The 16,564-nt window shown below is 36.5% G+C and overlaps 1 protein-coding gene across 1 annotated transcript in view; it reads left to right on the plus strand.

The window, feature by feature from the left end:
- Ush2a (usherin) overlaps window positions 1–16,564 on the plus strand; it is a 640,266-nt gene that overhangs the window by 418,602 nt on the left and 205,100 nt on the right. Inside the window, exons 41-43 of the mRNA XM_070041435.1 lie at window positions 3,412–3,746; window positions 4,642–4,764; window positions 15,763–15,926. Coding sequence (XP_069897536.1) covers window positions 3,412–3,746; window positions 4,642–4,764; window positions 15,763–15,926 — 622 coding nt within the window. The remainder of the gene's footprint in view (window positions 1–3,411; window positions 3,747–4,641; window positions 4,765–15,762; window positions 15,927–16,564) is intronic.

The following is a 16,564-nucleotide window of genomic DNA, read 5'->3' on the forward strand; positions in this document are numbered from 1 at the left end:
TTTTCTTCAATCCTGGGGGGAATTTTGTGAAACTTCGGTAGTGCTACCAATCGATAAGATGTGACACACAAGCATAGTCCCTTCACAAAGGCAAAGCTCCCTGACAGACATTGTTCTGCATTCTTCCTAGCAAAACATTTCATAACTAGGCATTGCTGATTGTGGCAGAGCTGGAAAAAGGACTTTTCAGGAGAATAATCATTCAATGCTCAATTCTGCTTGATTCAGCCTGTACCCACAAGGATGAAAAGTGTTTGCAATAAGTTTCCTGGCCTTTTCTTTATTTGTCCCCCTCTTTTGATTTAGTAATATCATCCAGGAATGAAAAAGTCTAAGTAGATGGTCAGCTAGCTCCATTAGGTAGCTAGCTAAGTCTCATAGACCATAGAGGCTTATAGTATTCTCAGGTCAGAACCTAAAAGTTTCTTTAAAAAAGGCCCTCAAAGGTACAGGCATGATGGGCTAGTAATAACTTTTTAGGAAGAATATTTTAATCTCAGTATATTTTATTTTTCTTTTTATCTCGTTATTATAAAGGTTATTGACAGAGCCTTTCAGTTGCATAAGTCAGGCCATAAGTCCATTTCTTTTTGTACAACGTCACCCCTTCCTTCATACTCTCTTCCTCTTGTCCCCACCCACAAGTTGTATGGTTCCTGTTCAACATGGTATCTAGTGAGTACCACTGCATATTTGTTTACCCTTTGTCCCTCCATTTCTGTGCCCACCTTGCCTCCCAAAGACAGAGAAAGGAACAAGAAAGATTAAAAAAATAAATAAAAGACAATAAAGACACCAACAAAGGGAAAAAAATCCTCTGATTTCTAGTTCCGGGAGTTCATTTTGATAAATATCATTTTATGTGGCCAGAGGCATGTGAGCATTGTGCCTTTGTATTCCTCTCCTGCATTGATCTCACTGTAGGTGAATGCCTAGGTAGTAATAACTTTTAAAACATTCACACATTTTATGTGGTCCTATTTTACAAGTAGGAAATAAAAAACTTATCAATGAAGAGAATAAACAGGAATATTCAAACTGAATCTAGTACTTCACAATATATATTTATATAGTATTAAAATAACATTTTCGCATTAGTATCATTGGTTCATATAATGATCTGAAGATAGACGATAGTGAAACAATGATTTCTCTCTTTGTAAATTGCAAAAAATTTAAAGTCAACATTAGAGATAGATAAAATATTTCTGAGGAAGATAAAATATTTCTGAGGAATAAAAAAGAAAAATAAGTTATTAATGCTGCAGTTAAGGAATTTGTAAAATGTTCTAGAATTTGTAGAATTATTTGTAAGGATGTTCCATATATTAAAAGAAGCTGTTAATAATATTGACAATGACAGTGACAATTTCAGTTCCAACATTTGTCTATTATCATCTCAACTTTATTAATGGTTCTTTTAGGCAAAGAGTAAAGCTCAAAATTTAAGTCCCTATGTTCATAGAGCTTATATCTTAGAATGCAAACAGATGCATAAATGCAATGGTTCAATCTGACAAGGATACTGAGTAGGGATAAATCAAATTGAGGCATAGAGAACTCATGATTATCCTTTCTTGGCCTTTGGTGTGTTGACCAGGATGCCAACCTTTATAAATACTCTTGTTTACAAAGTTATGAGAGCTTGATTGGATTAAAGAACAAAGGAAATTGAGTAGATTGCTTTGTGCTTATCTTTTCAGGCCTGAACCTGATCAACTAACTGATGTTTCTTAGTTTCTGCTTAAAATATAAGACTTTAGCCTGGGTCAGGTGACTCATACCAGCATCCTAATTACTCTGGAGCCTGAGATCTGAGTATCGCCACTAAAAGCCAGTCTGGGCAGGAAACTCCATAAGACTCTTATCTCTAATTAACCAGCAAACAGTGGGAAGTAGTGCTACTGTTCAAGTGGTAGAGTGCCAGCCTTGAGGGAAAATGACAAGCAAGAGCACAAGGCCTTGATTTCAAGCCACAGAAACTCACTAGATGATAGATAGATAGATAGATAGATAGATAGATAGATAGATAGATAGATAGATAGATAGATAGATAGATAGATAGATAGACAGACAGACAGACTTTGAAAGTGTGATGGTTTTGTTGAGCAATTTTTCAGGAATCTGAGAGATTTCTCGAAGTTAGTGGCTCCTTAAACAGAAAACCAACTATCCACTTGTCCTTCTTTTTGGCCACATATAACTACAAACAGAAATGAAAACCAAAACAAAAATAGGCAAGCTCTCTAAAAGATAATCACTTCCAAGTTTCAAATATTCAAATTTTTTATGTAAAAGTGTTTTAGGAATCACATGTCTTACTTATTCAGGCAAGAATGTATTTTATGGTCTGAGTTTACAAGGATGCATCAATATTTAAAATTATAACTCTCTCTATGTACAAAGGGTATATAAATGACCATAAGAAGCTAAACTAATTGAAAGCTTTAATTTTACACATTTTGGCGAGCCTGTAGTTAAGTATGGTCTTTTATTTATTCATTTCACATGTATTCACATATGCAAGGCATATTATATTATCCTTTTCTGTGGGTTATTCAAATATGTTGAAAAGAAATATTGTCCAATATAAATGTCATGGAAGCCATTCTGTCCATATTTGTGCCAGTACTGGAGCTTTAAACCTGTTACTGGGCTTGCTTGGCCTGAACTCTACCACTTAAGTCACACCTCCAGCCTGATTTTTGCTGTTTAATTGGAGATGGAGTCTCAGTTCAAAGCCCAGGCTAGCTTTGAACTGAAGAATCTATTATTCCCTCTGTTGCCCAAGTTCATGCAAACAGGATCATCCTTTGATTGCCATTTCAAAAGCTTTCAGTACATTGATTATTCCTGAGATAAGATGTTTTGTGGTTGCTTTATTTTCTAAAACATTCACAAGTTTCAGGAATTCGATTGTGCATCATCAGAAAATGCAAATGATTTCTTTATCCACACCCTCCAAATCAACTTATTTAGTGTACACACTAGCAATGCAAATCGAGGCGCTTATGCTTTTTTTAATTGAGTTATAAACAAGAAAACCAGCCAATCCTGCTGCTGCCCTATTGATGCATGTGGATGTGTGAATTTTCTCCATGTGTTTGCTCACTGTCCTTTAGAACACCCACAGTGGAGATGAATCACTGAGGTGTGTATTAGTCTGACAGTACTAGAAAGTATCAAGACTAAGAGAGAAGCCCAGGAAACAGCATTTCAACTGATTCCTGGTGTACTGCTAATTGATTCCAAGCCCTTCATTACTGTCTAGTGCAAAGGGCTAAATGGAAAGTAGGCATTTAGAAAATGACTTCACTGCAAACAAGGCCGAGTGAAATTCTACGCCTTGTGAACTTCAGCTGCTCTGTTCCTGGGTTGTCACACTGATTCTAACTTTACCATCTCTTTCAGGTCACGTGGGAACCCCCACTTCTCCAGAACGGAGACATTCTGAGCTATGAGATCCGCATGCCTGACCCTCACCTCACAGTAACCAACGTGACTTCCTTAAGATTGAGTCGAGTAATTGATGGTTTGATCCCTTTCACTAATTATTCTGTCACCATTGTGGCTTGCTCAGGGGGGAACGGGTACCTAGGAGGGTGCACAGAGAGTCTACCTACCTGTGTTACCACCCACCCTGCACTACCACAGCAAGTCAGTCCACTGTCAGTGATCCCACTAAGCGAATCATACGTGGCGATTTCTTGGCAACCACCATCCAGGCCAAATGGACCTAATTTGAGGTAAGAAAAAGTGATTATGTCTTGGATTTTTGTCTATGATCTTACCTCTCCAAGAAGTAGAGAAGGACACTTTACAGACATCTGAACATTGGACTCATTCCTTTTCTAGTTTGAACGAATTCCTTATTAATCCCATATTCCAAATAGCACCCTCCATCCCACCTGACAATTAAGCAATACCACTCACATGGAACCATAAAAGGTGATCAAGGTAAGAAATAGCTTCATGACATTGACAATGAAAAACCCTGAAACACCCATCTCATTGCTCAGGATTCTCTTCTTAGTGCTTCTCTTGATTTTCTAGGTGTATTGTTATTTTTTGTAGGTAGTGCTGATATATGTTGTATATGACACAATATGCCCTGAAATTATAAAGCAAACACTATAATTGTCTAGGACACTATGATGATATGGAATGATGATCTGGAAATTCATAAGGCATCTGGCCAGGGATATAGATAAGATGAAAAAAGGGAGTTGCAATTCTAAAATGGCTTCAGAGAAACCTGAACTAACTTAGCCAAGAACAGGAACTTGATAATATTATCATTGTTTATGAAGTACAGATGATTAGAAGTCATAGAAAATGATTAACTCAGTGAACCTTTTGAATTTCTACTTGGTTTGAAACTGTCAATTTGGAACATCTGACATAAAGGAAATCTAAAATGTCACGTTCTCTTTAGTAATCATAGAGTAGCTGTTTCTAATGAATTTAATATATAGTACTTGAACCAGGAAAATTATTTATCTGAAAAACCTTCATAATTACTGTTAAAATGATATTGTTTGTGTTTGCATGCATCATGCACACATACCACCAAACAGCCTGAATTTTGGTAATAACATTAGTAGAGGTAATCCTGATGTTTCCGCTTGTCTTTTGCTTTAGATATGAGCTTCTGAGACGGAAAATTCAGCAACCACTTGCAGCAAATCCCCCAGAAGATTTAAATCTGTGGTGCAATATTTATTCAGGAACTCGGTGGTTTTATGAAGATAAGGGCCTTAGCAGGTGAGATTACAAAAACTATAAAAACAAATGCTGGCATTTAGTTCGGGGCATTTTGAATAGTTCAAAGTATCTTAGTGTCTTCATTGTGTGAGCGTGTTATCAGTTATGCAATGGAATATGTTTGGTTATTATCTGTGGCATTAATCATGGAACTCTAACAGTCAGCATGTTTAATATTTGCCATCTTAACTGCATGTTTAAAATCAGCCTTTGAAGTCAAACTTGTAGATATTGGAGCCTTAACTTATTGCCTTTGTCACAGCTCTATCCAGACATGAAACTCAATAGAGAATTTAGGAATCTTGAACACATAAAACTGGATAAATCACTTGGTAGAGGATTGCTGCTTCTGGGAAGTGATGGGTTATAAGTCATGATTCCATCCATAGAAAATTATTTTGGTAGATAGTATTGAGACTTGAACAAGCAAAAAGATATTAAGAAATGACAATGTGCAATGCTAGAAAAAAATATCATGTACATAGTAGAGGTCGGAGGTCTGGGGTCTGGTTCATCCTGTGCTTAAACCTAGTTCTGTGACCTCAGCTTCTCTGGGCTTCATTTTTATTGTTTCTAAAGTAAGTTAATTGGATTGGATGAAATGACCTCTATATCTACTTGGGAATAAGCAATATCATCAAATATATATGAATATATATAACTATATTCATATATATATATATATATATATTTAGAGAGAGAAAGAAAGAATGAAAGCTTAAGGTTGATGGCTCACATCTGTAGCCCTAATTACTAAGAAGGCAGAGATCTGAGGATGGCAGTTCAAAGCCAACCCAAGCAGAAAATTCTTCGAGACTCTTTTTTTCTACTTAACCACTAAATGCCAGAAATGGAGCTGTGGTTCAAATGGTAGAGCACTGGCCTTGAGGACAACACTTCAAGTATAGTGCCCAGACCAAGAGTTCAAGCCACAGAACCATCATCTTTTGGCATATCTTTGGCATATTTTTCAGTATTTTTATATCAAGTTGGCTGTTTTTCTGGCCTCCTCGTGTAATAGACATGTCCTGACCCCTATTACGCTCTAGCCACACATCCCATCCCTTTCTCCCATGCTTCCTGATCCCAGTCACACATTTGTATAAATTTGATACTTCCAACGTGCAACACTTGCTGCATAGGCAGCTTCTCCCATGGCTGACTTTTCCCATTGCCTGACCTGATCATCCTGGTAATTATGTTAGCTGAGATAATCTTGACATTCCTGCTTGTCTTTTGCTGTAGATTTGAGCTTCTGAGAGGTAAAATTGAGCAACCACTTGAAATTTCTTCTGCCAGGAAGGCTGCTCACTCTGTCATGGGTCAGAAGCAACTTGCCTTTATCCTATTTCTACAGCATATCCCCTGATACATCATTGTTATCATAGCAATGTAATGACCAGGCTGCTTGACTCCACACAATATTACATGATTAAATCTACCACAAGTCAGTGTCTCTAACCTGATAACTTTTCTATTCTTGGTCTTTAACATAGTGCCTGCTATGCAGCAAGCATCCAAACATCCGATGAATGGAACAAAACTTAACTTGGGTCGGTTAAACTCTGTTTTCCCCCCTATTTTTAATTAGCATACCTTAGTTATGGTAGGGAGGTTCATTGTGATGTTTCTACACAGGTATACAATGTATTACAATGTATTCGGCCATTTACTCTTAGCCACTTTCCCCTTTTCTATAACAATCTCATCAGGTTTCGTTGTTCTATTTTATACATGCAAACAATCTGCCTTGAACACATTAATCCTCATTCACTCTGGCTACTTAATACCTTAATGCTTTGGGAATGTTATCTGTAGTGTGTGGAGAAATGGGCAAAATTAAGAACATTTTACTGTTGGTCTTAAAGAATTATGGTGGGAAAACATAATAGAAAATTATCATTTATTTGGAGAGGGCAGCCTGTAAATGCCACCAAACAACAGAATAAGCAATATGAAATTGCTGTCCTTGGAAGTTTCAAAATGGTCAATTATGAGCAGATCCTTGTTGTTTGACCTCAGTTATTATGGTCATTAGTATTTTTAACTCTTTTGATTTTTGTTTTGCTTTATTTGGCATCCACATGTGATGACCACCTGTTGTTCAACAATTCACTTTTGCCTCCCTGTATACAGAACTACAGAATAAAGAACAAAACAAATACAATACAGTCCTGGCCTCAGCAGCTTAGGGTCTAGTAGAAGAGCCAGTCCTTCACCCTACTTTACCCCTGGGTCTGGTGCAGGAGCCAATCCCTGAGCCCACCTTACTCCAGTCTGGTACTTAAATTGACATACTAACGTCCATCATCACAGTTGACTAGAGTGTCCTCTATTTAGAGAAGTCGATTTAGAAAAGGATTCTATGATCTGCAAACTCGTAAGTGCCTTAAATATAACAATTTCCAAGACAAATAGAACTGACTATTTAACATTACTGAACCTGCATTTTAGTCATGAAATATTCAGTAAACACACAGAAAGTTAATTTGTTTCTTTGTGGAAGAAAGAAAAACTTCTCAAAGTATTAGGACTAAGGCCCAGAAACTTGGTGTTGAATTTTTAGTGATTCCTGTGAGGAATCTGAATGTAAGGTCCAAATCTTAAGGTTTAAATTGTATTTGATGTTGGTATAATTTGTGGAGGGGAAGGGAAAAAAACAAGTTGTTTAAATAGGGATACAGGTGGACCCATTGTAACAATGAGATGTACAAGATGCTATGTTGAAAATGAACTTTACAACTTTGGTGAGGGGGTGGGGGAGGGAGGATAAGGTGGGGGGGAGATGGGAAGAGGTGGGAAAGGGAAACAAAGGAGCAGGCAACAATGCTTGATAAGAAATGTACTCATTATCTTGCCCATGTAATTGTAACCCCTCTGTACAGTATTTTCACAATAAAAAAGGAAAAATATAAATACAAAGTAAATTAAAATTAACATAGTCATGACAGCTATCAGAAAAGAAGTGTGCATATAACACAACAATCTGAAGAGGATATTTTGACTAGCCTTATAATACTATCCAAGGATGGGCTTTCTTTTTGTTTTTGTTTGGTTTGGTTGTTTTTGCTTTTTGTTTTGTTTTTCCCTGCAAGGACTAGCAAAGATTTCTTTCAGTTTTTACTCAAATAATTTCTACATCCCTTGTAAAAGGAAGTCAAAGAAAAAATATGCATGTTCTTTAATATTCAAAAGTAAATTGCATGAGTCTTTATATTGCAAGGATATTTTTGCAGCCTTCTAACCTTTATAGCTCCAAAAATACTCAAGGTTCCTTTAGCATAAGGGCCTCATCTCACAAATCTGAGAAACAAATGGAAGTGAATCCACTTGTGGACACTTTAGTAGGAGGCTACCATCATCCACCCTGACAGAAACAGTAGCTGTGGCTCATCACCTCTGATGATAAGCTAGCCATGGCTGGAATGACTAAGGGAAGAGCAGAGTGCTTATTCCCTGTTATGCATACCATATTGGAGCATCTTAATGACCCATCCCTGTGGAAGTGGTCCCTTGGTACCTATGCAGAGGTTGGGTCTAGGAACTCCTCACCCAGATTCCCAACTTTACAGATGTTCATTTCTTTCATTTGAAATTACATAGAATTTGCCTATTACCTACCAACAGCTCCATACATACTTTAAATCATTTCTATGATGGCTTATAATACTTAAATGATGTAAATATTATGTAAATGTGTGTTATAACGCATTGTTTAGGAAGGAAGTCTGTATGTTCAATAACAGATGTACTTGTTTTCAAATATGTTCCATTTATGGTTGAATCTAAGAATTTGGATCCCCAGGGTACAGAGGTCTGACTTTATTTCTTTCTGATTTATCCACTTGGCTATGCATTTTAGAGGTTTTAATGGAATTCTTATGCTTTTGCAAAAAATATTTGATTTCTCCTCCTCCCCAGATTCTACTGTTTCCTATTTACTTCCTAACTTTTATCTTTATCAATAAAGGGAACACTGAAGTGTTTCTTACAATCTCTGTTTTTATACCACTACCATTAGAGAGTCAGCTTGCAAATGGCTGTTACCTAGATATGAGGTAAAATTAACTTAAAGTTCACAGGGTATCCTTTCATGAATACATTTGTGGAAATAAGTATAAGTTGAAGTCAATTTCCAGTTCAAGTGGAATATTTTGTTAGAAAAACACATCAATGTAATCAAAAGTATCACTATATTCTGAAATTCATATCATTGTAGTAATGTGGGTAGTAATGTGGGTTTTTTTCTTTACATCTGCTATACAAAGAAAAATAGTGAGCCAATGTTATCTTAGGTAAGGGGTGTTTTTGGCTGAATTACACAGCTGGTTGCCCAGTTGTTGATATCTCCTCTCTGTGTAATGTGGACAGATTCAGTGTAACTACAGGTTTATACTATTTGTCAGTTTCTAAGTTTTCTTCCTAAATAATTCTGTGCAAAGTGACCAACTGATGGTTGTTGGGGGAACCATAACTTTGGGTTTTCTGATACTTTCATCACTTGGAAAATCTGGCGAAGGTGCCCTTGCTGTCTGCTGATACTGATGTGAGTCAGACAGGTGATCCCTCCTCACTGTCAGTCTATCCTTACAGTTTTCAGCATCTAGTAAGTGCACAGTTAGTCCTCAATGATTAGGTAAAGTTGCCATAAAATCACTATAGCCTCTTTCCTATTTTCTTCTAGATTTAAAGAAGTAAGTTTGAAGTAATATATATTCTATTTTATTATTTATTAATTATTAATTAATATTATTCTATATATTCTATTTTAAGGAAGACATTGACTTGTAGATTATCATGACTGGTTATCATTAAGTTTATTGGGGGGGGAATATACCTTATTCTTTTCAATCATTTATAAATTCTTCAGAGTATTTCTTTTGCAACAACAATATGTGTAGAGCCCTCCATGAGATTCATCAAAGAATCTACTAGTTATATTATCTTTAAATGAAAGAATTCAAAGTTAGACAGTGATCATCATATTTGCAAAGAAAAGCTTAATTTGTTTTTAAGGTTTAGGTTCTAAAGCAAAATAGATGATACACCTACACTGGAAAAAAAAATCCTTACTCACAGAAAAATATTTCAAATTCTAAAGGAAGATGTAGTTCTGAGGGAGAAACTACTTGAAATAATGTAGATTTCATTTTGCTTCTTTGAGAATAATGAGAATAATATGCACAGATGACTTGTCTGCTTTGTTAATATAAAGTCATGAGATGACCCATCCATGACATGTGTTAGTACAGTACAGATGTATTCAAGTTGGAGCAATCAGATAAAGAAATTAAATTGGTACATAAAGAAGGTAAGTAGCAAGTCAGCCTTTCTCCCATGACCACCAAGAAATTGATCTTATTTCTTCCTGAGTTGTGTCTAGGAATGCAGCCAACTTGTGTGGCCATTGGTGAGCCATACCATAACAATGCCCTTCTTTCTACATGAATGAATTTTGTTTTATTTGCTGTCTATTTCAAATCCAAATTAAATTGGTAGCATCTCAGTATGTTTTCTATTGGGATTTTTTTTTTCAGTGCTTTAGATTCCTCCTGCTATTCTTCTCTGTGTGTGTCATTGTTTTAAATGTTTCTTCATAAAAATGAGTTGCTAAATCTGAAAGGATGCATTTTGTTGATGAAGTTTTTTTCTTATTAAGAAAGCGTGTTTTGTATTTATTTCCTGTGTTGACAGGGTAGAACAAAGACCAACATTATATGAATATTACTCTAGGTGTGGTAGCCTGGTAGCATGGCTAGGTACAGGACCATAAAAGTATCAATTTTCCTTCACAATTAAAAAAAATTACATTATGAAACTTTCAAATGTCACCATCTTTACTCTTCAACTCCCAGAGCAAATGTCATCACCACCATTTTTAGAATCCATAGATAAATTGTTTAATGACCATGCACAACTTGCTCCCACAAAAGATGTGCAGGTGTAGGAAACACTTTGTGAGGTTTCTCAGATGCTTTCTTATGTGAAACAGTGCTCAGGCTTACTTCGTAGGAGGGAGAATTTCCAGAAGACACAGCCACATTGCCTGCATTTTCAGAAGCGTAATTTATATTGGTGACAACATTGACAAGTGAGTTCTGTTAGGACATCAATAAAGTTGACACATTTTTAATTCTGATGGAAATAACCTGAGGCATTTTGCAGCCTCAGTGATGAATTCTATTGGTTCCCCACACGTATCAGACCTTTCCACGATTCAAGCCTTCACACAGCTTTGCCCTGGAGTACTATCTTTCACCGGACAAATGTCTTCACTGGACTTAAATATCACTGTGACATCCAAACCTAGCCCAAATGTTTCCTCCTCTAAGGAGACTTCCCTGACTAGGTGAGGTTTGCATCTAAAAGGAAGTAGGAGGAAAGAAATGAGCAATTATCTTAGATTCTCATTTTAAAACATTTCTGTAAAACTTTATAAGCAGTAGAGCTTAGGAGGTTAGCTATCAAGTTCACTATCTGAACATCTGGTCTGTCATTAGTATGCAGCAAAAATTGATGAATGAATGTTGTTTGAATGAATGTGTGACTGAACGACATGGTGGAGTATCAAACGTCAAAGCACAAACATTGTCTTCGATAATGTTTTGTTTTTCAGAGAAGAGCTTTGCTAAGTGTTTTTAGGGATCATTTCTCTAATAAACATGTAAGATTTTATGTCACTGTACCACAAAATTATATATGACCTAAAAATTGTGAGATTGGCTGTATTCCTAACTTTGAAATATCTATTTATCCATTTATAATATTATCTATTCATCAATTAAATAGATATAAAAAATCACATCTCAACAGAATCTAGTTTCCTAACTCAACCTGAGTTAAAACCACTGAATCTTGAAATTAACATTGCCTGATTTTAAAATAGGTATTTAACAAGAAACAAAATACATGATGTGTCTATAACTTGGGTGTAGGGAGAAAAAGGAAGATGGTCTCAATTATATTATTGCAATATTCCAAATTGTCCTTCTTCATACAATTGGCTTGACTTGCTACATTATAGACCCAACATAAATATTCAAGTACTTTGCACATTTCAAAAACATTTTCCTACAAGATTTGAAATGATATATTCTTCAGTGCATACCTTGACTGTAAATAATATTTAAAGAAGAAATTAATTCATATCTATGTGTACATATAGCTTGCCAAAATACCTAGTGTCAATTAAACTAGCATTTTTCCTTCAAAATAATTATTTTAATGTTGAATAAATGATGAAATACCTTATTGTATATCAATAAACAACATGTAAGTCCATTTAGAAACAGTATATAAGCTGGGCACCAGTGTCTCACACCTGTAAGCCTAGCTAATCAGGAGGCTGAGATCTGAGGATCACAGTTCAAAGCTAGCCCAGGCAGGAAAGTCTGTGAGACTCTTATCTCCAATAAACCACCAGAAAACCGGAAGTAGTGCTGTGGCTCAAGTGGTAGAGCGCTAGCCTTGAGTTGAAGAGTTCAAGGATAGCACCCAAGCCCACAGTTCAAGCCCTACAACCTCCAAAAAAAAAAAAAAAAAAGCAATATATAGAGAGGGTGAATAAAAAAAAGACATTCCAAGCCAGCTAAGACAGTCTTTTTTAAAAAATATAAAGTGGTGAAGTCTGAACCAAACATACATGTAGAGAAGTGACAGGTATGTATAATTACCAAGATTAGGATTCAGATACAATTAAAAATTGTATGCTAATATTTTATTTAACAGGATTCAAGATCTGATTTCCTTATAAGTTTAACTTAGCAATTGAAAGTTAAGGAAAATGCAAAGGCTGATGTGTGGGATTAAGTGAAATGCCAGCTGCTTTCCCAGTTAACTAAGTAATGAATAATAGAAAGACTCTAACTATTGCAAGTAAGGAAACTAGAAGCCCATCACTCCCTGATATCTAGTTGTACAAAATTAAGCAAACCCACTTAATTTCTCTTAATCTCAGCATATTTGTGTGTCTGTGTTTGTGTGTCTGTGTGTGTGTGTCTGTGTGTGTGTGTCTGTGTGTGTGTGTGTATGACTGTGTGTGTGCATGCACGCATGTGCACATTGATCTTAAGTTTTAAACTCAGGGCCTGGGCTTTTTTCACTGAGCTTTTTTGCTCAAGGCTACTACTACTCTACTACGGAAACCACAACTCTTCTTCTGGTCTTTTGGTAGTTAATTGGAGATAACCCCTGTTTTCACTGTATTTGATGTTGGTATAATTTGGGGAGGGGAAGTGAAAAACAAATTGTTTAAATAGAGGTACAGGGGGACCCATTGTAACAATGAAATGTACAAGACGTTTTATAGAAAAACAAACTTTACAACTTTGGCAAGGGAGTGGAGAGATGGGAAGGCAGGGTTGGTAAGGGGCAACAAAGGAAGAGGCAAAAATGCTTGATAAGAAATGTACTCATTACCTTGTCCATGTAATTGTAACTCCTCTGTATGGTACTTTCACAATAAAAAAAAACTTGTTATTAAAAAAAAGAAGAAGAGTCTCATAGACTTTCGTGACTTAGCTGGCTTTGAAACCATGATCCTTAGATCTCAGCCTCCTGAGTTGCTAGGAGTATAGGTATGAGCTACAAACATCTCATCTAGTGTGTGTGTGTGTGTGTGTGTGTGTGTGTGTGTGTGTGTGTGTGTGTGTGTGTGTGTGTGTGTGTGTGTATTTGAAGCATCTAAAGCCATCCTTACTCTAAACTTTAATACCACCTTGAAATCAGCCAACCTAATTACATTCATAGTTATTATGTGACATGTTTCTTGTACGTTTCTTCTATTGCATTTTTTAACCCAATTGTGATGCAATCCCTTCAAGTATCAGAGTAGCTAAGCTTTACAAAAAATGATTAATTATATTAGTGTCACTTGATGTTGTTCATTCCATGTATAGAAAGGAAGCCATGGTATTGGTTTGAACCCATAATAATTATTAATTGTACAATAGCATAAACATCTGGAAGAAAAATCCAAATATTGTAGGAGAGGAAATGAAACATCCGGACTTTAGCAGGATTTCTTTTAAGCCATTCTATGAAGTGAAATACAATTATAAGTATTTTAGCCAGGGAGAGAGCTAATGAAGCCAAGGTCACTGGTTCAATTCCCATATGAGCCATTAGCTTCACTTCGTTCCATTGTCACAGACCTGCCACCCTCTTAACCCCGACTCACGATTCTTCACATTCATCCCAGTGGCTGTAAAGGAAACTTGGCCAGGCTGTTTGGATGCATAAGCAAAAAAATCTATCCCTTCTGCTGGAAAGATAACTCAAAGGTCAGGGCCCCATGATGTGACATCATCTCAGTATGGACAGACGAGATTAGCACCATGATGGTTTTAGTTATTATCATCCTCAATATCCTCTGAGTAAAGCATTGCAGTTACAAAAGCATGCTCTGAAATCAGATCCTGCTTATTTGTTCAATGACTTGGATATGTTACTTATATTTTCAATCCTTATTTTTTAAAAAAAACTATGTAACAAGTTATAGGGATTTTGTGAGGAATAAATACATTAATTCATTAGACAATTTCTGACTCATGTAAAGTGACTGTGATAGTTTTCCATGGCCACTGATCATGTGAACTAGTTAATACCTGTAAACAAGCATCTACATTAGTTCCCTAGTGCTATGGGATGGCTTAAAACAACCTTCTTAGAGTTAACAAGGTTTCCATGATAGAATGGGAGGAAACAAATATAAGTAAAGGAAGAAAGAGATAGAAGACCTAATGCTGGCACTCATTTAGGGGGAATCAGTAGGCATGCAATATCAGTAAGCTACTAAATATTCATCTGTAGCTACATTAACAAAGCAACATCCTTAAATATGATTGAGGCAGAACCCTGAAAAAATTATCTGTGGACCACAGCGGGAAAACTGGATGTGAGGAAGCAGTCTTCTTTCCAGTAGTAGAGAAAAGCTCTGAGAATACTGTCCTGGTTTGGGTTCAAATTCTGTACCACAAGTCCTGAACATGGTGGCCTCTCTTTGTATCCTGGCTGGAAGAGGATGTGACTTACTGGGACGGAGATTGTAGGGCTGGATTTAAAGGCACAGAAGCTTAACTGGATATCCTTGAACACCTAATGACCCCAGAATTAAGTGATGATGATCTAAAGCCTGTGTGTCCTCAGGGTAATCATGTATTTCCCAGTGTGTTCAAACAAATGTCTCCATACAGGTCATTGTCCAGTCATAGCTTGATTTTGTTTATTAATAGAATTCTCCTACCTAGGCAATTTGAAACCAAGCCATCCTGATATGCTTCTGCCTGGAAGAGCTAACAGGGATATTTTACTCAATCATCATTTGCATATGTATCTTGGAAAATCCTCCTCACGTCTTATACCCCACCAGGTTGTGTTTTTCTCCTCCTGCAATGTGATGATACTCAGTTTCCACTGTATTGATACAAGTAACTATGCTTACACCTTGACCAAATACAGCTCACTGTAGCAAAATTCTCACCAGGAGGAAGTTGTACAACGTTGGTCACAGTTCCACTTTTATTTAAGGGTTTATCTGTCTGCCAGCGAGCACATGGGAAAGAAGCAGAGGGAGAGAAAGACTTTGATGAGGGATTCTGATTTTTGAAAATGAATGAGTCTTCCAAAGGAAGAGTGTAAAACTCCCTGGAGCTAATTCAGATAGAAAGCTGGTAGGTTGCCAGAGTGGTAATTACACCTTGAATTCAGTTGTAATCCTCATCACTTCTGAAACAATAAGACAGTGAAAATTATAGATATATTTGCTTAGCATTCCTCATGAAATATTTTCTGCCACTTTGATTCAGGCTGTAGAGTTTAAAATAATAAGTCTTGTGTAAGAAAGAATTAGACAATAATGTATATCCAAGAAAAAGCTACAGCATTTCATGGAAGGAAAAAAGAAATCCCTGGATTTTGTGAGGAAATAGCTTGCATTTGTTTCCTATAAAATAAAAATGTATATGTCTTTTTCTTTTTTTTTAACAAAACTACCTTTAGGTTTACAACCTATGAATATAAGCTATTTGTTCATAACAGTGTGGGTTTTACGCCAAGTCCTGAAGCAACAGTGACAACATTACCTGGTCTTCCAGAGAAAGGACCCAATCTCACAGCCAGTGTTCTCAACCATACAGCCATTGGTGTGAACTGGACCAAACCAAGTGAGTACAGTGCTCATAACTAGTTCCTCTCCAGGATCTAGGAGGCCACGCCCAAGAAAATTCTGCACACTGGGGTAATGATCATTTTGAAAGTGATGTAAACTTGCTACTGGTTAAATAATACTAGCTGCATAAATTTGAGTCCTCCTTGAATGTTGGGAAAGCACAAGAGAAAGGATTTATTTAGAGTGCTTGAATGCGTATGTTTCAGTGTTTAAAGTTTCAGCAAATTACAAGTGAAAGCCAATATGTGGCATCATTCATTATAAATTATAATCAGCATTTTAGTACTTAGTTTGCCTTCACTTGGAAAGAAAAAGAAAAATGACACTTGTGTACCTGGTTTCAGGGATAGTTGGCTTTGGTGTTTGGGGGCTTGCAGTGAGATAGTACACCATGGTAAGACCGAGTGGTAAAGGAAGATGGCAGCCAAAAACAAAGAGAGACAGGAAAGGGTCAGGGTCCAAGTATTCCCTTTAAGGATATGATTCCCCCAATGACCTCACTTCCTCTCATTAGGCCCCGCCTACTAATCATTCTCAAATAGTGCCAGGGGCTGGGGATTAAGCCTTTAGCATAGGTTGGCTTCTGGATCTAAAGTATAGGAATACCAGTTATGTGGATCTCTGTTGTCACCA

The sequence above is a fragment of the Dipodomys merriami genome, unplaced genomic scaffold (assembly GCF_024711535.1).
Source record: "Dipodomys merriami isolate MVZ:Mamm:240054 unplaced genomic scaffold, mDipMer1.0.p SCAF_31, whole genome shotgun sequence".
Classification (NCBI taxonomy): domain Eukaryota; kingdom Metazoa; phylum Chordata; class Mammalia; order Rodentia; family Heteromyidae; genus Dipodomys; species Dipodomys merriami.